General features: G+C 44.8%; 1 protein-coding gene across 2 annotated transcripts in view; it reads right to left on the bottom strand.

Annotated features, from left to right (window-relative positions):
- Nucleotides 1-16,662: 16,662 nt before the first annotated feature.
- LOC143039462 (uncharacterized) overlaps nt 16,663-23,931 on the bottom strand; it is a 60,169-nt gene continuing 52,900 nt past the window's right edge. For both annotated transcript variants that reach the window (XM_076209557.1, XM_076209556.1), the window contains exon 2: nt 16,663-18,802. In XM_076209557.1, the coding sequence (XP_076065672.1) occupies nt 16,815-18,802 (1,988 nt within the window). In that variant the 3' untranslated portion in view covers nt 16,663-16,814. The remainder of the gene's footprint in view (nt 18,803-23,931) is intronic.

Genomic DNA, 23,931 nt, shown 5'->3' with positions numbered 1-23,931 from the left:
TCATCACCATCATCATCATTATCATCATCATTATTATCAACATTATTATTATCATCATTATTATCATCATTATCATTATCATCATTATTATAATCATTATTATCATTATTATTATTTTCATTATTATCATCATCATTATCATCATTATTACTATCATCATCTTCATTATCATCATTATGATCATTATCATCATCATTATTATCATTATCATCATTATCATCATCATCATTATTCTCATCATCATTATTATTATCATCATCTTCATTATCATCATCATTATTATCATTATCATCATTATCATAATCATTATTATCATTATTATCATCATTGTTATCATCATCATCATCATCATCATCATCATCATCATCATCATCATCATCATCATCATCATCATCATTACCATCATCATTATCATCATTATTACTATCATCATCTTCATTATCATGATCATTATCATCATCCATTATTATCATTATCATCATTATCATCATCATCATTATTCTCATCATCATTATTATCATTATCATTATCATCATCTTTATTATCATCATTATTATTATCATTATCATCATTATTATCATCATCATCATTATCATCATCATCATTATCATTATCATTATCATCATTATCATCATCATCATCATCATCATCATCATCATCATCATCATCATCATCATCATTATTATCATCATTATTATCATCATTATTATCATCATTATTATCATCATTATTATCATCATTATTATCATTATTATCATTATTATCGTCATTATGATCATCATTATGATCATCATCATTATGAAAATTATTAACATCATCATTATCATCATTATTATCATTATTATTATAATCATTATCATCATCATCATCATCATCATCATCATCATTATTATCATTATTATCATTATCATCGTTATCATCATTATCATCATTATCATTATTATCATCATTATCACCATTATCATCATCATCATCATCGTCATCATCATCATCATCATCATTATTATCATCATCATCATTATCATCATTATTATTATCATTATTATCATTATCATTACTATCATCATATCATCATTATTATCATCATCATTATTATCATCATTATTATCATCATTATCATCATTATCATCATCATCATCATCATACATTATCATCATTATTATCAACATCATTATTATCATCATTATTATCATCATATCATCATATCATCATATCATTATCATCATATCATATCATATCATATCATCATTATCATTATCATCAACACCATCATCATTACCATCATTATCATCATCATAATCATCACCATCATCATCATCGTCATAATTATTATCATTATCATCATTATTATTATTATTATCATCATTATTATCATCATCATTATTATCATCATTATTATCATCATTATTATCATCATTATTATCATCATCATCATTATCATTATTATCATCATCATCATCATCATCATTATCATCATTATCATTATCATCATTATCATCATCATTATCATTATCATCATCATTATCATCATTATCATTATCATCATTATCATTATCATCATTATCATCATCATTATCATCATCATAATTCTCGTCATTATCATCATTATGATCATCATTATCACTATCATAATTATCATCATCATCATCATCACTAACATTTTCATCATTATCATCATCACATTATCATCATCATCATCATTATTATTATCACCATCATCATCATTATCATCATCAGTACCATTATCATCATCATCATCATCATCATTATTATCATTATTATCATTATTATCATCATCATTATCATCATTATCATTATCGTTATCATCATCGTTATCATCATCATCATCGTTATCATCATCATCATCGTTATCATCATCACTATCATCATCATCATTATTATCATCATTATTATCATCATTATTATCATTTATTATCATCATTATTATCATCATTATGATCATCATTATGATCATCATCATTATGATCATTATTAACATCATCATTATCATCATTATTAACATCATCATTATCATCATTATTATCATCATTATTATCATCATCATCATCATCATCATCATCATCATTATTATTATCATCATTATCATTATCATCATTATTATCATCATTATCATCATTATCATCATCATTATTATCATCATTATCATCATCATCATCATTATCATCATTATTATTATCATTATTATCATTATTATCATTACTATCATCATTATTATCATCATTATTATCATCACTATTATCATCATCTTCATTATCATCATTATCTTCATTATCATCATTATTATAATTATCATTACTGTCATTGTCATCATTATCATTATTATTATCATCATTATAACCATCATTATTATCATTATTATAATCATTATTATCATTATTATAATCATTATTATCATTATTATAATCATTATTATCATTATTATAATCATTATTATCATCATCATCATCATCATCATCATCATCATCATCATCATCATCATCATCATCATCATCATCATCATCATCATTATCATCATCGTTATCATTATCAATCATCATTATTATTATCATTATTATCATCATCATTATCATCATTATCATCATTGTTATCATCATTATTATCATCATCAGTATCACCATTATTATCATCATTATTATCATCATCGTTATCATCATCATATTATTATTATCATTATTATCATCATCATTATTATCATCATCATTATTATCATCATCATAATTATCATCATTATCATCATCATTATCATCATCATTATCATCATCATTATCATCATCATTATCATCATCATTATCATCATCATCATTATCATCATCATTATCATCCTTATTATTATCATCACCATTATGATCATCACCATTATCATCACCATTACTATCATCATTATTATTATTAGCATCATTATTATCATCATTATCATTATTAGCATCATTATTATCATCATTATTATCATCATTATTATCATCATTATTATCATAATTATTATAGTCATTATCATCATCGTTATTATCGTTATCATCGTTATTATCGTTATCGTTATTATCATTATTATCATTATTATTATTGTTGATGTTAATTGTTATCATTATTATTATTACTATTATCATTATTATTTTTAGTTGTTATTAATGTTAATACTAATGTTATCAATTATCGTCTTTATCATTATTTCTTTTATCGTTATTGTTAGTATTATTGTTACTGTTATTTTTGTTGTTATTGTCTTAGTTTTATTGTTATTGTTATTTTCATTATTATTTATTCTTATTATTAATATCATTATTATCATTGTTGAAATTGTTATTATCACTTTATTTATTTTTTTACTCCTAAACATGGGATGACTCGAAGATGAATGAAATAGCCTGGCAACAGTTACAACGAAAGGAAAAGTGCCTCCCGGGGGAGAGATAACTCATCATCCCATTCCCTTGAAGTGGGAAGTGAGAAACCCCTTGTAGGCCAAAGAGCTGTCAGTTGCGGCGAGTTTTTTTTTTTTTTTTTTTTTTTAGGCCGACGTCGGGTTACCTCCCCGCCTGGCCAGGGCTATTGTGAGCCAGCGCAGCAAGTCCGCAGCGTGTCCGCGGAATCGAACTCACGGCCACCTGCTCGCGAGTTCGACACGGTACGCACTGGGCTACCGCATGATCACTTTGGACAAGAGATATTAGTCCCAATATTTCTACCCCATTCGGTGGTGAACAAATGTCCTGCAATTGGACATTTGCCCCCCTTCTCCTTAACCTCTCCTAGGCCCCAATGTCCTTCCACTCTTCCCCCCGGATTAGTCCCAATATTTCTACCCCATTCGGTGAAGAAATGTCCTGCAATTGGACATTTGACCCCCTTCTCCGTAACCTCTCCTAGGCCCCAATGTCTTCCCACTCTTCCCCCGGATTAGTCCCAATATTTCTACCCCATTCGGTGGTGAACAAATGTCCTGCAATTGGACATTTGACCCACTTATCCTCCTTAACCTCTCCTAGGCCCCAATGACTTCCCACTCTTCCCCCGGATTAGTCCCAATATTTCTACCCCATTCGGTGGTGAACAAATGTCCTGCAATTGGACATTTGACCCACTTATCCTCCCGAACCTCTCCTAGGCCCCAATGACTTCCCACTCTTCCCCCGGATTAGTCCCAATATTTCTACCCCATTCGGTGGTGAACAAATGTCCTGCAATTGGACATTTGACCCCCTATCCTCCTTAACCTCTCCTAGGCCCCAATGTCTTCCCACTCTTCCCCCGGATTAGTCCCAATATTTCTACCCCATTCGGTGGTGAACAAATGTCCTGCAATTGGACATTTGACCCACTTATCCTCCTGAACCTCTCCTAGGCCCCAATGTCTTCCCACTCTTCCCCCGGATTAGTCCCAATATTTCTACCCCATTCGGTGGTGAAGAAATGTCCTGCAATTGGACATTTGACCCACTTATCCTGCTTAACCTCTCCTAGGCCCCAATGACTTCCCACTCTTCCCCCGGATTAGTCCCAATATTTCTACCCCATTCGGTGGTGAAGAAATGTCCTGCAATTGGACATTTGACCCCCTATCCTCCTTAACCTCTCCTAGGCCCCAATGTCTTCCCACTCTTCCCCCGGATTAGTCCCAATATTTCTACCCCATTTGGTGGTGAAGAAATGTCCTGCAATTGGACATTTGACCCCCTATCCTCCTTAACCTCTCCTAGGCCCCAATGTCCTCCCACTCTTCCCCCCGATCCTTCTGTTTAATCTCAATTATATGTACCATGTCTATCCACTTGATAAGAGCCAAGTCACACTAAGCTTACGACCTGTTTCCGACCACAGTCGACCAATTGGTCGCCGGAGACCAGTTGCAGGTACTCCTTGGAAGTCGCTGGTAATCGGTAATAAGATAGATAAATAGATAGATCGATAGATATATTACAACACACACTGAATATTCCCCAGTACATAGATTTTCATCACATCAACCACATTGATATTTCCCATTTCAGTTCCTTGCATACGTTTTGTGTGTCGCCGACCGATCGCTTGATGTTCGGTCGAAAGTGGCGAAACGTCGTATTAAGAAAGTCTCCGTCCCCATTTGCTGATTCTTTCGATAGTTATCAGTTCATTGACTAAAATGAACCTACCCAGCTGAATACAATCGTCCCACGTTAGCCATAAGAAAATCTATAAATGTTGCCAACGTAATTGACGGGAGAATGTGTGTGTGTGTGTGTGTGTGTGTGTGTGTGTGTGTGTGTGTGTGTGTGTGCGCGCGTGTGTGTGCGTGTGTGTGCGTGTGTGCGGGTGTGTGCGTGTGTGTGTGTGTGTGTGTGTGATTCACCTTGGTCTTTGGATCACGGGTTGGACTCGTGATTGACAGCTATTTCCCTCCCGGAAGTGAGCTCAGAGCTCGTATGACCGATCTATGGGTAATGATATGACCTTACACGCACACACATCCACAACTCCCCGCCCACGAGAGTCGGAGTAACGACTCGAACGCAGCGATACTGAAATAATTTCAGCCCTGGGCAGGATTCGAACCAGGTACCACCGGCACCACCGTGCTGGCAGTCTAGTACTCTACCAACCGCGCCACCGAGTGTGTGTGTGTGTGTGTGTGTGTGTGTGTGTGTGTGTGTGTGTGTGTGTGTGTGTGTGTGTTCACCTCGGATCTGCTGCAGTCTCTATCGAGACAGCCAGACACCACCCTACGGCAGTGAGCTCAGAGCTCATTATTTGCCGATGTGTGTGTGTGTGTGTGTGTGTGTGTGTGTGTGTGTGTGTGTGTGTGTGTGTGTGTGTGAATTGTTTTCTCCAAGTTGTATGAAAAGACTGGTGTTATGGATTCACAGCCTTTTATAACTCCAAGAAAAATATCAAATTCTCTAATTAGTGGGCGAGCACGTTACCAATACACCATCGAACACATGGTTACTGATACACACACACACTTACGCGCACACACATACATACACACACACACACACACACACACACACACACACACACACACACACACACACACACAACTCGTGGTGGGGTTGGTTCCTGGCTGCCACTACGGAGGTCCGGGTTCGAATCCCGCCCAGGACTGAAATAAATTCAGTATCGCTGCGCTGCGGGTTATTACTCCAACTATCGTGGACGGGGAGTTGGTTGTGTGTGTGCGTGTAAGTTGACAGCATTACCCATAGATCGGTCATATATGAGCTCTGAGTTCTCTTCCGGGAGGGAAATAGCTATCGATCATGAGTCCATCACGTGATCCAAAGACCATGGTGAATCACATGGTGGAAGCGTTCGCGGCCGGCACTACGGTGGTCCGGGTTCGAATCCTGCTCAGGGCTGAAATAATTTCAGTATCGCTGCGCTGCGAGTCGTTACTCCAACTGTCGTGGGCGGGAAGTTGGGTGCGTGCGTGCGTGTAAGGTGACAGCATTACCCATAGATCGGTCATATATGAGCTCTGAGTTCTCTTCCGGGAGTGAAATAGCTATCGATCACGAGTCCAACACGTGATCCAAGACCATGGTGAATGACGCACACACATACACACACATACGCGCACACACACACACACACACACACACACACACACACACACACACACACACACACACACACACACACACACACACACACACACACACACACACACACACACACACACACACACACACACACACACACACACACACACACACACACACAGTGAACCTTCACATTTGGGTAGATGACTGCATGACGCAGCGGGTCTACAGAACTCCATAAGTAAACGGGCCTAATATGCCCGACAAAGAGTGATGAAGAAGACACACAGACGCCCTCAAGAGCCAAGCAACTGGCCCACGCAGCAGCCTCCCCCACCCACCCCCGAATGAATGGCAACACGGGGATTCGGATCAGGTCAGGGTCGTCCCTCCTCTCATCCTCATCTTTCTCTCTCTCTCTCTCTCTCTCTCTCTCTTTTTTTTTTTTTTTTTTTTTTTTACCAGAAATAGAGTAATACGGTGAAGCTAAATGAAAGCAATATATTGAAAAATATGAGAGAAGATACCTTCGGCTTCAGCTTGCATACTGTATGTATACATTTTTCCCTTCGTGTGTGTGTGTGTGTGTGTGTGTGTGTGTGTGTGTGTGTATGTGTGTGTGTGTGTGTGTGTGTGTGTGTGTGTGTGTGTGTGTGTGTGTGTGTGTGTGTGTGAGCGTGTGTGTATTCACACCTGCACTAAGTATATTCGTACATATACACACGTTCTAATAATATTTGTTTAATAATACAAATTTCACAAAATACAAACGCGATCATTTCCCGCACGTGTTTCGTAGCGTACGTGATGAGCCCGTCCATTAGGTCCAATTTGCATCTTTTTCTTCATCATAATGTTCCTCCTCATGGTGGCACTGCACTTGTGTGCATTGATGTCTGGTGATCTTATTTCACGTGGCACGCAGAGCACGTGCCAGCCTTCTTTGGCACTCTGTGGCACGCTGTGACACTCTGTGCCACTCGACCTATTGATGGGTGATCTTATCTCACGTGGCCTGCGGAGCACTGCCAGCCTTCTTTGGCATTCTGTGGCACGCTGTGGCACGCTGTGACACTCTGTGACACTCGACTTGTTGATGGGTTATCTTATCTCACGTGGCACGCAGAGCACGTGACAGCCTTCTTTGGCACTCTGTGACACTCTGTGCCACTCGACCTGTTGATGGGTGATCTTATCTCATGTGGCACGCAGAGCACGTGCCAGCCTTCTTTGGCACTCTGTGACACTCGACCTGTTGATGGGTTATCTTATCTCACGTGGCACGCAGAGCACGTGGCAGCCTTTGGCACTCTGTGGCACGCTGTGACACTCTGTGCCACTCGACCTGTTGATGGGTTATCTTATCTCACGTGGCACGCAGAGCACGTGCCAGCCTTCTTTGGCACACTCTGTGCCACTCGACCTGTTGATGGGTTATCTTATCTCACGTGGCACGCAGAGCACGTGCCAGCCTTCTTTGGCACACTCTGTGCCACTCGACCCGTTGATGGATGGTCATCTTTTCTCACGTGGCACGCGGAGTACGTGCCAGCCTTCTTTAGCACTCTGTGGCACACTACCCTCCCACCCTACCAAGGCTCTGTGTTTGTTCCTGTGACCTGGGCGCGCCAAGGGGACCTTAATTTTGGGGTCTTGGAGACTCTAGGGACGAAGAGAGGTTTTTACATGAGTGTCTGTAACCTGCAGACAAGGGTTGAGTGTGGCCAGACGAATTTGTATATTTTTTCTCTCTCTCTCCCTCCCTCTCTCACTATTCCTTTCCTCTCTCTTTCTCTCTTTCATTCTTTTTTATGTATATATATATTTATATATATATATATATATTTGTATATACACGTGTGTGTGTGTGTGTGTATGTGTGTGTACGTAACGACTGACAAAATATGGAGATAAGGTGGCAAATGAAACGTTAAGGGTAGAGTATGTACTTTTATTGGGTACCAGACGTTGCGACCTCTTGGTTCTTCCTCAGTGGACTGATGATAGTCAAACCCGTCAAGAGGTTTCATGCGTCGGAATAGCCCTCCAGTCCTGACCTGATTATTTTGCTTGACCTCTCCTTGGCCCCTTTGCCTGACACTCGCCAACCGCCACCTGTGCGGACGTTTGCGCCCAGGACATAAATTCCCTCACCCATATTATTCATTTCTCCTTTGGCCTGTTCTGATGGTATGGCCTACCCGACCTGTTTGTTTATAATGAGCATATAAACAGGACATCCTACCCAGCGTGACATGACCAAACTTTTTCGACCAGCTTGTCCTGTAGTGGTTACCCAATCTGTCCTGGCCTGCACGACCTACCCAATCTGTCTTGGCCTGCACAACTTACATATACTACCCAAAGTGACCTGCTTCAACTTTCCCAACCTACTTCGGCTTGAACGGACAACCCAACCCTGCAATGCCTGCACGGCTTGCTTTGGCCTGCACGGCCTGCTTTGGCCTGCACGGCGGCCTGCTTTGGCTTGCAGATCCTGCCGTGGCCTTGGTGAGTCTCCGACCTTGTGCATCCATTGGGAGTCGTTAGCGGTGCCACGCGGCCAGGGTGCGATTTGCATAAAACGTGGGGCTTCAATTGAAACCCTTGTTATGAGCATTGGCGGGCCGCTTCCTCCGGAGGGGAAGGGGGTTGGGGGGGAGGGGGAGACTGGGGGGGGACTAGGGGGGGCGTGGAGTCCTCTTCGTACAGCTGTGCGAGACAAGTTCCTCGGTGTCTTCTGTACCATTACCGGGTGTTTGTTGTTGTGGTTGTTGTTGTTGTGGTTGTTGTTGTTGTGGTTGTTGTTGTTGTTGTTGTTGTTGCTGTTGTTGGTAGTGCTGTTCTTGTTGCTGTTTCTGCTGCTGTTGTTGTCTTTGTTGTTGGTGGTGGACTGCTGTTGTCGTTATTTAGCACATTTACAAAGAATACCGGTCTTCCTCTTGGGCCCTGAAGTGTGACCCTCCTCCCCACATATATTGTGGTCATATCTGTCAATAGATTTTTTTTTCCCTAAATGAGAGAACAAAACGAGCTTGTTGCCATGGTAACATTTACTCTTTTTCGCTTCTTTCTCAAAGGATAGAAGCGATGATGAAGTGTTACTGTTGAAAAACATGGCAATGCTTTACTGTATGATGATTATTCCCGGCAAAACGCCATGTAAGAGTTATATGTATATATATATATATATATATATATATATATATATATATATATATATTATGACAGTTGCATGCAGGATTCGAACCCACTGCGTTCAGCTACCCGTAGATTACCTTCGCAGAGCCTTAGACCAGCGGGTTCGAACCCTGCATGCAACTGTCATAAAAATTATCGGTTTGATGTCGCTGCCATTAACGTATTTCTCTCATATATATATATATATATATATATATATATATATATATATATTTATATATGTATATAACATTTTCTTGTGCAGAATGAATTACGGTAGTAGTCTCTTAGCTGTGCTTGAATCCGTCACGTTAGTACAGTTACGGGTAAAGGTTTTGACTAAAGCTATAGGTTTCACAACATCTATATATATTTTTGGGGGTTGAGTACGTGATGCATTTCTCTATGTAACTCTAATTTTTTTGAATAGATAAAAAAGAGGTTCTCAGACAAATAAATTGTATTTTTCATCTTGGAAAATCTCTGGGAGGGTCAAGACTTGAGCTTGTGACGGTACGTGGAACGTTTGGCCAAGTGGCAGTTACGGGTAGATGCGAGATTCGAACCTGGGACCTTCTGGTACGAAGCCAGATGATCAAAACCAGTACGCTACAATGACAAAGTAATAATGATGATAATAATAGTAATAATAATAATAATAATAATAATGATAATAATAATGATAATAGTAATAATAATAATAGTAATAATAATGATAATAATGAATAAAAAATAAAGTAAAAAATCACGAGCTAATATTCTTTTTGTCTTTGCTTCAGCGAAGACAAATTTATTATGCATTCATTATTATCATCTTTATATGAATAAGGTCCTCCATGTCGCCTTGTGAAACTTTCGAAGGCCTTCAGGTTCTTTGTCTTCTGCTGGTGACCTCGAAATCCTTCACCCATTGAGTCTTTCTCTCTCTCTCTGTCTCTCTCTCTCTCCCTCTTCCTCTCTTTCTCTCTCATATATATATATATATATATATATATATATATATATATATATATATATATATATATATATATATATGTGCTGTTTCTTAATGAAAAAATCTAAGGTACCTACCAATTTTGGAAGTTCTATCTTGGAGAAAGACCCTTCGATCCACCTGCGAACAGACGACCTTCTGGTCCTTGGGAGCGCAAACCCAGTATCGGGCTTCCGGAGACAGCATCCCACGGCGTTCCACCCTCATGACAACCTCCCATGAGGCGTGACAGTTTTGCGGTGATCGGGAATGTACGCATCTGACATCTGAGAGTTACACGGACAAACGAATAGCAATGGGACCAATTGGTCCTTACATGGCTGTTTGGTACCTAACTTAATCTAAATCTGTAACAGATTTGTATATTTTTCAATTATTTATTTGTTCTTTATTATACTGAGCAGTAATAAAACTATTGGTCCTTGCATAGTTGTTTGGTACCTAATCTATTCTAATAGTGTAGTGGATGGCGTATTTACTTATTAATCAATTTATCAATTTATCTATTTATTTTTAGTTTACTATACTGGAGCAGAACATTCCTCATATATTCGTTCGCTCATCTCTTGAGATATTTTCCTCCCCAAGTTGTATCAATCTTTAGGTATTTTCCCAACTCGTTCATCCTTATGCTCATCTCACTTCTACTGTCAATCTCACATCAACTAATAATTCCTCTTTGTTAGGGAGAAACGTCGTAATTACAATTGAAAATGTGCTTAGTCACCTTCCACCATGGATTTTGGCCAATTCTTCATCAACTCATTGCTAAGTGTTCTTTAATTTAGAAAATAGAAAATCCTAAGAAGAATTCTATTCGTGGGACTGGTTTTACTTTCAACAATACTTGGTGAAGGGAGAACCTTTTTCCTAAATATATTCGCAAATACACACACACACACACACACACACACACACACACACACACACACACACACACACACACACACACACACACACACACACACACACACACACATGATGACGCAGTGGTAGCGTTCGCAGCCGCCACTACGGTGGTTCGGGTTCGAATCCCGCCCAGGACTAAAATAATTTCAGTATCGCTACGCTGTGAGTCGTTACTCTAACTTTGGTGGGCGGGGAGTTGGTGTGTGTGTAAGGTGACAGTATGATCCATAGATCGGTCATACACGAGCTCTGAGCTCTCTTCCGGGAGGGAAATAGCTGTCGATCACGAGTCCAACATGTGACCCAAGACCATGGTGAATCACAAACACACACACACACACACACACACACACACACACACACGTGAGTGTATATAAGTGTGTGTGTGTGTGTGTGTGAGAGAGAGAGAGAGAGAGAGAGAGAGAGAGAGAGAGAGAGAGAGAGAGAGAGAGAAGGGGAGGTAGTGAGTGTGTGTGTATCAATGAGCGTGTACGGGAGTTGTTGAGGGAGCTGTTGAGGGATGTGGGCGTTTATAGAAGAGCGGTGACCTCGGCTCAAAAACCTCACCAGAGCCATAAACTTAATGAGGGACCACGATTTTGGCGCACAAATTACACGCGTCCACCCTCGTTCTTCTCCCAACTCCCGTAGAGCCAGATTCTAAAGTTCGCCGACAGTTTAGGGTCTATATTTGTCTCCATAGAAATGGCCCCACGTAGTGTTTGGTCTGTTTATTTATTTATTCGCGTTTTGTTTACATTAAGTGTCAGGTATGTTTACATTGGAGTCAGAACTCGTTTATTAGGAAATATATTTTATCTAGCATGTACAAGAAGCAGATGTAGGTGCATGAATGATCACATAAAAGAATATATATTATATGTATGTGTATATATATATATATATGTATGTGCGTGTATCTACTGTATATATGTATTGAAAATTCATATTGTGCAAAGCACACACAAAAAGAAAATAAAATGGAACCGGCTTACATTGACACGAAAAAAATACCATACCATGAACTCTCGAGGTGGGTATTTGTCCTGGGCGCAAACGTCGTCCCAGGTGCCGCAAGGCGAGAGGAGACGGCGAGGCTCGGCGTTGATACCAGACCACGGTGGGGGAAGATGTCCCAGTGGGTGAAAGGTGTTGACGTCTTGGGTTTCTTCTGTCATCCGCTGAAGAAGGTCCAGGGGGTCGATATTTTAGGTTTAAATAAAACTCCATATTCCGTCTTAAGAACCTCATTAACACATAATTTCCACACATATATATGATATATATATATATATATATATATATATATATATATATATATATATATATATATATATGTGTGTGTGTGTGTGTGTGTGTGTGTGTGTGTGTGTGTGTGTTTGTGTTTGCATATGTACGTACGTGTGCGTGCATGGGTGTGTATACATTTGTATAGAAATATACACATACATATGTGTATGTGTATATATGTAAAAATATGATTATGTATCCTCATCTCAGGAGATTACAGCATTTTCATTTTGAGTCATATTTTGTATTATTTCAATTCTCTTTAAATTCATTGATTTTATTCTTTTATTAACTTTTCAAAGATTCTATATTTTCTCTGTTTATCCAGTTATTGTTTTGTTTGATATATTTCTAGTTTTCTGTCATTTTTTGTGTATTTTTCATTTTTTCATTATAAGTCTAGGAAGTCATATAGAGATATGTAGGTAATTATTATCTATATAGTATTGGTATATTTTCTATGCATTTTTTCTTCCAATTTCTATTTCTGTTATTATATTTTATATGTGTAATGTATATTTTGCATAATTATAGATCTGTATGTATTTTTTCTTTTTCTTTTTTTAGTAACACATTTTCCCATATCATTTCATCAAGAAGGATAATATAAACAGGTTTTTATTTGTCATTTGTATGTTTGGCAAAATTTAAATATTAGTATTTTACACTTATTATTATACACATCTTTTAACATTTATACTCTCAAATAAATAAAGATTTAATTGAAAATAACTTTATTTCTTAAATTTATTTGTGCGTATGGCACTAAAACATGATGAAAGGAATCGTGACGCGTCATACCTTGATCCGACCAATGGGAGGTGGAAGATATTGACGACGTCAAAGGGAGAGGGGGGGGGGGGGTCGACATGACACGCTTTGAGACGACACAAAACATTGAACGCTCTTGAAAAACTGAAAGAAGGCGCAGGGTTTGACCACAAGATAACCACTTAAACATTGATTGTCCGACAAGATGGGGGTGATGTGGGGGCATGGGGGGGATTCCCCCCCCCTCCACTTCAACCTTATGTTAAAAAAAAAAAAGCCGACGGAGGGCAGATACACAAGATCGTCGCCGGCGGCGCGGAGGCGGCGGTAGTGGTGGTGGTGGTGGTGGTGGTGATGGTGGTGGTGGTGATGGTTGTGATGGTGGTCAGGATGAGGTGGTGGGGAAGGGCCAAGCCTTTTCGTAGATTACGTAACCATTGTATAAATCTTTATTGTTTTAATAGTTAGTATTACAGCAACCTCACTCTTAACGTGAAGTTTCTACGACTTGAGGATTAGTGGCGAAACCCTTAGTGAGCCCTAGTGATGATGTTAGTGGGCTTAGAGATGAATAAGATATATGAAGTATATGAAGGGCAGTAAAAAAAAATGAGAATATAGATAAAAGTCCTCCAATACCACCATCCAGCCACCTGATGCCCCGATTTCCGTTTACTTTTTACAAGACCTCTCTCGATCGTCAACAACCCTCTCCTCGAGTCATTTCACCTCGCCCTCGACCTCGCCCAGGAGGCTGACCCTCACGTCCTCCAGTGAACTCACAGAAACCGTCACAGGGACGACGCGAGTGTCTGCCAAAGGCTAGATCGGGTCGAGGCGGGACGAGGAGAAGTCTTCACAAGGCGATTTTTTTTTTCGTACCTGACCTTCGACTTCGGAAGAGGGTTACGAAAAGAAATCGCCTGAGGGAGGGCCGAAGAGGAAAGAGGGGGGGTATCTGTCTGTCATCACGTGTACAGAAGTCTGTCTTGTCTCTGTGTCTGTGTCTTTGTCTGCGTCTAGGGAATCGAGGGCCGCATGAAGTGCAGTATAAGGCCGTTTTGTACCGTTGCGAGTGAGACTTGGACACAACCTATAGAGATCGAGGGGCAGCACCAGGAATTAACTATGGGAGCTGCGAAGAGGGCTTTCAGGAACCCCCTGGAGGCTGTGCAATGGCTTCGGGGGCTCTAGGAGGCTGTTGGAATGAACTGGTGCTGCAGTTGAGGGAGGGACTTCAGGAGCAATGGAGGAATGCGTGGGTGGAGGAGGACTAAGGGAAGGAGGATGTGGGTCGGGGTTGCTACGTGGAGGAGGTGGAGGTGGAGGTGGAGTGGGTGGGACTGGCAGTGGGTGCGGTTGTAGGTGGAGGGGAGTGGGAGGGCGAGGTTAGGGTGTATGTGGGCGTGGGTGTTGTTCAAGTGACTGGTATGGTGCAAGTGAGACAAAAATATTGTGGGGGAGGGTGACATTCGAAGGTGAGGTGGTGGGGAGGAGGGGGAGGAGGTGGAGGGAGGGAGGGAGGGAGGGAGGGAGGGAGGGGGAGGATGTAAAATTGGTTGTACGTGTCCGTGCCTCTTTTTTTTTTATATAGACTGTTGACTTACAACAATCGACATTAATTCTCCTTATTTATTTATTTTTTTGTTTGTAAAAAACAGTTACAAGAAATTAAAGAAATGCAGATATATATATTTTTTCCATAAACATCAAGACATTCACGCATGGACTGAACTTTTACGTAGAAAAATATAAATAAAAACCGGTTCAAACACGAATCACAAGGACGCACAGCCAAGCTGTGGCGTTGGCCCTCACCGTCCGGTAAGGCTCGGCACTTTCCGGGGGCTATGCCTCGCTGCACGCACGCGCGCACGAGAAAACACACAAGACTGAGACAGGTGCACGCGATACATGTACACATCTCCACACTCGTCCATGTACACACGTCCATGTACTCCTCTGGCACACTCCAATGTTGTACAATGCGGCCAAAACATGAACAACAACAACAACATCAACAAAACAAAGAGTGACAGAGCGGGGCCCGATGCTAAGTTTTTTTTTTCATTTTTTTTTCATTTTTTTTTTCCATTTCCTTCTGAAAGAGGAGTTAAAGGATTCGAACGATCCCGCTTCTCGGGCCCTGTCGCACTCCAAATGGCACTACCGGGTCGCGTGGCTTTGCAATAAAGTCTCTCTCTCTATCTCACGCCACAAACGACGACACTGTTTTCTTCTTCTTCTTCTTCTTCTTCTTTTTTTTTATTATTTTTATTATTTTGGCGGATGCGGAAAGTGCACACCCGACAACTCTTGCTGTACAAAAATAGTCCTTATTTTGGCATGGCACAGAGGCGGTCCGAGCAGCCCCCTCGCCTGAGGCTTTTGGTGTTAGTGGGCAAGTTAAGCTTAGGACGTAGTAGTAAGTGCTTCTGGGGAGGTCACGTGAGCGCGGACGCGACCGGCCCCGTCGGCCTTCTTCCTCCGCCCGGTCGCTCGAGCGAGCCCCGGTTCAAGGGTGCAAGAAGACCGGTCGCTGTGTTAAAGCTTGTAAGTTGTCCCACAGGGACATTTGGGGGAGGGGGGGGCGCCACCAGCAGGTGGGGGGAGGGGGTAAATCGAGCCGGTGGGAGTCTTTTAAGGTGAGGACCTAACGAAGCAGGGGCCTTCCTGGGTCAGGGGCTTTCCTGGGTCAGGGGCCTTCCTGGGTCAGGGGCCTTCCTGGGTCAGGGGCCTTCCTGGGTCAGGGGCCTTCCTGGGTCAGGGACCTTCCTGGTTCAGGGACCTCCCTGGGTCATGGGCCTTCCTGGGTCAGGGGCTATCCTGGGTCAGGGGCTTTCCTGGGTCAGGGGCTTTCCTGGGTCAGAGGCCTTCCTGGTTCAGGGGCCTTCCTGGGTCAGGGGCCTTCCTGGGTCAGGGGCTTTCCTGGGTCAGGGGGCTTTCCTGGGTCAGGGGCCTTCCTGGGTCAGAAGCTTTCCTGGGTCAGGGGCCTTCCTGGGTCAGGGACCTTCCTGGGAAAGGGGCCTTCCCTGGGAAAGGGGCCTTCCTGGAGCCTCGTGGCTATGGGTCCCGAAGGTCCTCACGGATGAGGTAGATCCAGCGCGGATCCCGCGGCGCGACCAGCAGTTCCTTCAGGCCGTAGTCACGCTGCTGCAGACTCCCGGCGAAGCTACGCACAGCTGTACCTGGGCCATAGACTGTTGCTGCTGCTGTTGCTGCTGCTGCTGCTGCTGCTGCTGTTGCTGGTGTTGCTGCTGGTGTTGCTGCTGCTGGTGTTGCTGTTGTTGCGTCGCGTGTGCCGCCCCCGCTATACTGCTTCCGCTCGAACTGGCTGGCGTAGCTGCTGCTGAAGACGTGGAGGCTGCTGAAGGCGGCGTGGTCGAACTCCCGCCTCCGACCTTTTTTAGTTTGGGTTTGGTGTGGACCTTCGCGTGTCTCTTCTTCTCGTCGGAGCGCGCGAACTTCCTGGAGCACACGTCGCAGGAGAAGGGCTTCTCTCCCGTGTGTGTGCGTATGTGGGTGGTCAGGTGGTCCGACCTCGAGAAGGACCTCATGCAGATGCGGCACTGGAAGGGCTTCTGTCCCGTGTGGATCCGGATGTGCCGCGTCAGCTCGTCCGACCGGGAGAACCTCCGGTCGCAGTTCTCGACCGGACACGCGTAGGGTCGCTCGTGCACGGGCGTCTTGCTCGGCCGGTTCGGGTACTTCCTCGGCTTTACCGGCAGGAGCTTGAGGGGCACGGCGCTCTGCTGGTACACCTGCGACAGGATCTCGTGGCCCTTGCTGGTGGACTGGTTGTACTCCGCCAAGCTTGGGTTCTCCTGAAACACGGGTTCTTGCTTGGGCACGACGGACATGACTCCCGAAGGCCCCGCGACGGGTTCTCCCCCTAGGGACACGGCGGATGTCGGGGCCCCTCCGGCGTTGCCACTGACCCCCGCGCTGGCGCCGCTCACACTCCCTGCCGCGGACACGCTAGGCGTGACCCCGTAGGTGACCTGATATTGAAATTTGTGCTGGACGGGCGAGCTCATGTGCACGCCTTGTCTGAAGTCCTCCTGTTGGAGAGCCGTGGCCACGCCCCCCTGGAGCTGCTGTTGCGCTGCAGCACTGAGCATGGGCTGCTGCTGTTGCTGCTGCTGCTGCTGCTGCTGCTGCTGCTGCGACATGGCGACCATCTGCGAGGAACCTCCTAGCGAGGAGGTGGTGACGGGCGTGGGCGTAGCACACGAGGAGTACATGGGTGGCTGTTTGATGGCGAACTGCCCGCACGGCTCGAAGTTCTGCAGAAGGTCGCTGCTGCTCAGAGGGAGTGGAGGGAGGAGGTCGCGTCGGTCGTCGTAAGTCGAGAACTGGACGGCGGCAGACACCGCCGCCGCCGCGGCAACAGACGACGGGTCCACCAGCATGCTGGGTTGTGAGTGGGGCACAACCTGTTGCTGCTGTTGCTGTTGCTGCTGCTGTTGTTGTTGTTGTTGCTGCTGCTGCTGCTGTTGGTGTTGCTGTTGCTGCTGTTGGAGAATATTTAGCAGAGGGGGAATAAGGTTCTTGTCTGTCTGAGGGAAGAGGAGAGTGGTCGGGGAGGGCGCTGCTGCCTGGGGTCCCATCACGGAAGGCGTTGCTGTGGCGAAGGATCCCTTGTATTCAAGCCTCTGGTTGTGCCCCGCCGAAGGGTCCGACCCCGCCGCCGCGCCTCCGGCGGTCCCTCCAGGGTGTGGGTACATAACGCTACCACCCAGCGTCGTCGTCCCCGCCGCCGCAGCTGCAGCAGCTGCGGTAGAGGAGGAGGGCAAACCAGTCGTTTCAGAGCAGGTTTCTGACCCGGGCGTCAGGCAGGTCGTCGGGCTGCACACAGACGGACAGGGGCTACTCACGCCCACCTCGGTCACCTCTTGTTTTACGAGCTGGGGCGCAGGGGTCGTCACGGGCGGGGGCGGCGTGGGTGTGGACGCTGGCGGGAAGGTGGGCGTGGAGCTGAAGGAAGGAGAGGGCGTGGGCGTGCTGATGGTGGTGTCCTCTGGCAGGGAGGGGAAGCCCACGTCCTGAGGGGTCGCATATGGAGGCGAGGAACCGCAGCCGTCTCCCTCCTCCGCGCCGCTCCCAATGCTGCCCACCGAGGCTGCAAAGAACAGAAAAAAGAACAAATTTATTTACCTGACGGGGGAGGACCTTGGGAAGGCAGTGTAGGGCACTGCGGGGGCTTATGCTAAGGAACTTGTGACCCTCCGAGGCTGAAAAAGCCTGGAGTGGTTGGTTTCATTCACTTCAAGAAGGACCCTGGATTAGTTCAGGGCACTGCTGAAGGATTGCAAAAGAATCACCAGGGCTCCGGAGGCCAAAGAAGCCCTATTTTAGTCGTCTGAGGAGACCTTAAGGGGAATTAAGGGGACTAGAGAGGTCAAAATAAGATGAGACTTAGAAAATAAGAGGATTAGTTGCCTGAAAGGGAACTCAAAGGTAGAATGGGGATCTTCAAGAACAGAAGTTCATAAGGCCCACATCCCAGCAGTTATTGTCACCTGGGGGTGAGTTTTGGAACACAATAGGGCATCCACATGCTCTTTAAGCTCTTCAGTACGATGGTACTATTCAGTGTGATAACAGTGATGGTGATGAGGATGGTGATGATGATGATGGTGATGATGATGGTGATGGTGATGATGATGATGATGATAATAATGATGATCAGAAACTCGGCCTGGTTGTATTTTACTCTCAAGTCATGTATGCACGTGCACTTGCATACATACTCGTTATGACCATGCACATGTTTCAAGATTATATCCTCCTCCCCCTCCTCTCCCTCCTCTCCCTTTACTTCCTCCTCCTCGCATTTTGGTCCCTAATCTTGCTTTTCCTTCCTCCCTATCCATTCAAAACCATTCCACCGTATTCCCTCCCTACTTCTCTTCCTCCACTTTTCCTCTTCCCTTCTGCCTTCTCTCTTCTACTCCCTAATAGCCTTTACTCCCTCCCTCCCTCCCTCCCTCCCTCCCTCCCTGCCCTTGTTATCTACATATATTAACGAGGGGTTCCGGAACCGAGGTATCATTACACACTTAGCATGCTCGTTGCTTATCTTGCTCACACAATAGAATCAAGTTAGCCTGCTCGTGACAATACTCCCTTCTCCAGCAGTCCTCTCCCCTCTCCCTGATAGAAGAGGAGGTGGGAGGGCTCGGAGGGAGGGACTAGAGGGGAAGTTGGACCACTCCTCTCCCCTCTCACAATGAGGGAGGGGGAAGGAGTGAGGGGTGTGGGGGGGGAGCAGAGAGAGGGTAATGCGTTACCAACACCAAATCAAATGTTCAAATCTCTTTCATGGCTTCAGTTGAGGGTAGAGGGGAATGAATGGAAGAGGTAGATGAGGGAGGGGAGGGGAGAGGGGAGAGGGTGTAAAGAGAACAGGTGTCAGGGGGTTTAGAGACAAGTGTGCGTGGTTGTAGCCGGTGATTAAGGTGTTTCTGTGCTAGTGTGTGTGATGCCTAGATCATTCTGTCCTTCTATAACGAAGTTATGGGAGACTAGAAAAGGTTAGGGAAGGAATCTATGGGGGGGGGAAGACCCCCTAGAAACTAGAGACTGTAACAGGTGTTAACACAAGACGATCTCAATGGACAAGAAGACTTAACACACCATAACACATCACCTGACGTTCCGAAACACAACACAATCCGTCATACCACACGCGAGGACACAGAACACCGACGCAACACACCACACTTAGCGCGTTACAGATCGCAGCACAAGACGTCACGTGACATAACACCGTTGCCACACCCAAGCACGGCGACGTAACACGTCACACCTTTAGCACAGTGTGCTGTGTTAGAGCGCCTGGGGCGCCTTTCTTGATGCCCTCAATGAACTAGAGCACCCGCCCCTGCACGTGCTTACCCCGCCCCTCCCCCCTCCCCCTCCCCCTCACCACCCCCGTCCCTCCATCACTCCCTCCATCACACACACACACACACACACACACACACACACACACACACACACACACACACACACACACACACACACACACACACACACACACACACACACACACACACACACACACACACACACACACACACACACACACACACACACACACAGTAGGGGGAGAGGAAGAGAGGGAGGGAAAACGAGAGAGAGAGAGAGAGAGAGAGAGAGAGAGAGAGAGAGAGAGAGAGAGAGAGAGAAAGAGAGAGAGAGAGAGACAGAGACAGAGAGAAGACTAAGGAGGGAAATAGAGATGTATAGAGGAAAGGCAAAATAAAGAGAGAGGAATGGAAGAAAGAGAGTAAGAAAAGTGGAGGAAGAAAAATAGGAAGAGGAGGAGGAGGAGGAGGAAGAGTTAGACCACTTGACACCCCCTATCCAGAAGATTTGTTAGACATTTTTCTCTGAACCTCTTCCTTCTCCTCCTCCTCCTCCTCCTCCTCATCCTCATCCTTTCGTACCTGATATGCGGGCCCCCCACTGTGCAAGGGGCATAGGGAGGGAGGGAGCAAGAAGGGAGGGCGTACTGACAATGGAAAGGGAGGAAGGGAGGGAGGAGGAGGAAGGAAGGGGGGGATGAAAGGAGGGAGGAGGAAGGGAGGGAGGAGGAAGGAAGGGAGGAGGAAGGGAGGGAGGAGGAAGGAAGAAAGGGAGGAGGTAGGGAGGGAGGAGGAAGGAAGGGAGGAGGAAGGAAGGGGGGAGGAAGGGAGGGAGGAGGAAAGAAGGGAGGAGGAAGGGAAGGAGGAGGAAGGAAGGGAGGAGGAAGGGAGGGAGGAGGTAGGGAGGGAAGTGGTAAGAAGGGAGGGAGTGGGAGGTGCTGGTGAGGAAGCGTTAGGAGGAGGAGGAAGGAGGAGGAGTAAGGTGGGTGAGGGTGAATTCTAGGGGGGGAGAGGCTAGAAGGGCTATCAGGGTATATTCTAGGGGTGGGAGGGAAGGGGTCTGGAGGGAGTGGGTGAGAGGAGGGAGGTGGGATGGGGGGGACAAACTGAAGAGGAATGTGAGAGCCTAAGATGTGTTTGCCACGCGCACTGCGCAGAGCCGTCTGCGCAGAGCGACTGGCTCGACCAAGTGTGGTTAGCCCGCTCATGCCCGGAAGTAGGCTGCTCTTAGGAACCCGGAAGTTTTGGGAGGTGGGATTGGGGGAGATGGAGGCTGAGGGGGGAGGGGGGAACGGGGGGGGGAAGGGAGTATGTCGTTTTGAACATCTTTACTGTGGACTCGTTGGATCCAAAATTCTATCCCTTTTTTTGACTTCGAGGTCGCTTGAAGAGAACCATCAGGTTTTGGTCCGAACAGACTCCAAATAATTCGCTTTGGGTCGAAAACTTATTACCAAATATCTAATAAAAAGTTTATATAGAAATAAGTGGATGGGGGCTTACTGAAGGGGACTTAGGGAGGGGAGAGAGGAAGGGAGGGGGGAGTGGGTAGAGGAGGAGGAACGTGGGGAGAGGAGGGGGAAGGAGGGGGGGAGTTCTGGTGACGAAGGACCCAGACGGGAAGGTCATAAGTGTTTTTATTCTGCCGGCGACCCCGTCTAAGACCGGAGGAGGGGCTTGGGGAGGGAGGGAGGGGAGGGGAGGAGGGTGCTTGAGGGAGGGAGAGAGGGAGAGAGAGTGTATGTTGGAGCTCTGGAGGGAAGAGGAGGGAACAGAAGGAAGGGTGTAATGGTGTTTGCATATATATAATATATATATATATATATATATATATATATATATATATATATATATATATTGAGCATTTTTTATAAGCTCTACTGAGGATTCGAACCCTGACCTGTGCGTAAATAATCACGAGGTCAAGACGCTAGCGACTGAGCCACGTAGAACATATATATATGTTCTCTTAAAATAATTGACGCCACTTGTGCTTTAGCATTTAATAGGAATTGTTTACGAGAAAGACTTTGCCCAATATAGATATATATATATATATATATATATATATATATATATATATATATATATATATATATATATATATATAATATATATATATATAAGAAGGGAGGAAAGGGAGGTGGTTGGTTCTCTTGAAAGTGGAGAACACACCCACCCTTGGAATAGAAAAGAGGGAGTGGAGGAATAGGCTGGTCAGAGTGGAGTGGGTAATGATCACGGTGGAGGTGGTGGAGGAGGAGGAGGGTGGAAAGGGGGACGGGAAGGGAGCGCCAGACCAGAGATCCTGCGTCCCTGGGACCTCCCCCCTCTCCCCCCTTAACAGCTGGGCACCCCCTCCCCCCACCCTCCAGTCCTCACTCCGCTCCTACCCCTACCGTCCCCTCCCAACTGAAGCTAGCTTGCTGTCTGCAAGGCCATAAGTAAAATTTGTGTACATATGAAACATGTGTATATGTGAAATATGTATACATGACATGTGTACATAAGATAGACTCCATGCAGATACATATACGAGGTTTGTGTGTACATAAACGTGTATACACATTATATTTGGATGAGGAGGCTATGTACGCGCTCACACGCGCGCGCACGCACAAATGTGTACACGTGTGAATATAACAGCGTTATATTGTCTGCCACCTTTTACCGTTTAAGGAAACGAGGAACAACATGTAAATGAATGCTCGTATATTTGTCACTTTCTTGCATCCTCTTCTTCGTCTTCCTCCTCTTCCTCCTCCTCCAACTCCTCCTCCTCCTCTTCCTATTCTTCTTCTCCTCCCTCTTCCTTCTTCTCTAATTTCTCTTCCTCTTTTTCTTATATTTTGTTTTATCTTGTCTCTTTCGTCTCTCTCTCTCTCTCTCTCTCTCTCTCTCTCTCTCTCTCTCTCTCTCTCTCTCTCTCTCTCTCTCTCTCTCTCTCTCTCTCTCTCTCTCTCTCTCTCTCTCTCTCTTTCCTTCCTCATCTTGTGCCTTTCTCCTCCCATTTTTTCTTGCCTTCTGGACCTCCACTCCCTCCATTCCTCCATTCCCTCCACTCCCTCCATTTCTCCTGTGGAGGCACAGACACGCCCATTTCAGTCGTTTCCTTTTAATCTGTTTTGTGGACCAAAAGGAAAATGTTGAGGCGATGCCAAGGGAAAGGGGGAAGAGGAGAGTGAGAAGGAGGAAGAAGAATGTGAGGAAGAGGAGGAGGAGGAGGAGGAGGAGGAGGAAGAGGGCTATTGTAAAGAATGGAGGGAGGAGGAGGAGGAGGAGGAGGAGGAAAAGGAAGTTGTATTAACAGATGATAATGGAAGGAGGAGAAGGAGCAAGGAAACTCTTGTAAAGAATGGAAGGAGGAGGAGGAGGAAGA

This window comes from Oratosquilla oratoria, chromosome 26, assembly GCF_046742065.1.
Source record: "Oratosquilla oratoria isolate Oo_2021 chromosome 26, ASM4674206v1, whole genome shotgun sequence".
Classification (NCBI taxonomy): Eukaryota; Metazoa; Arthropoda; class Malacostraca; order Stomatopoda; family Squillidae; genus Oratosquilla; species Oratosquilla oratoria.
Note: the sequence above shows the minus strand (reverse complement) of the source record. Positions and strands in the feature narration are given on the sequence as shown.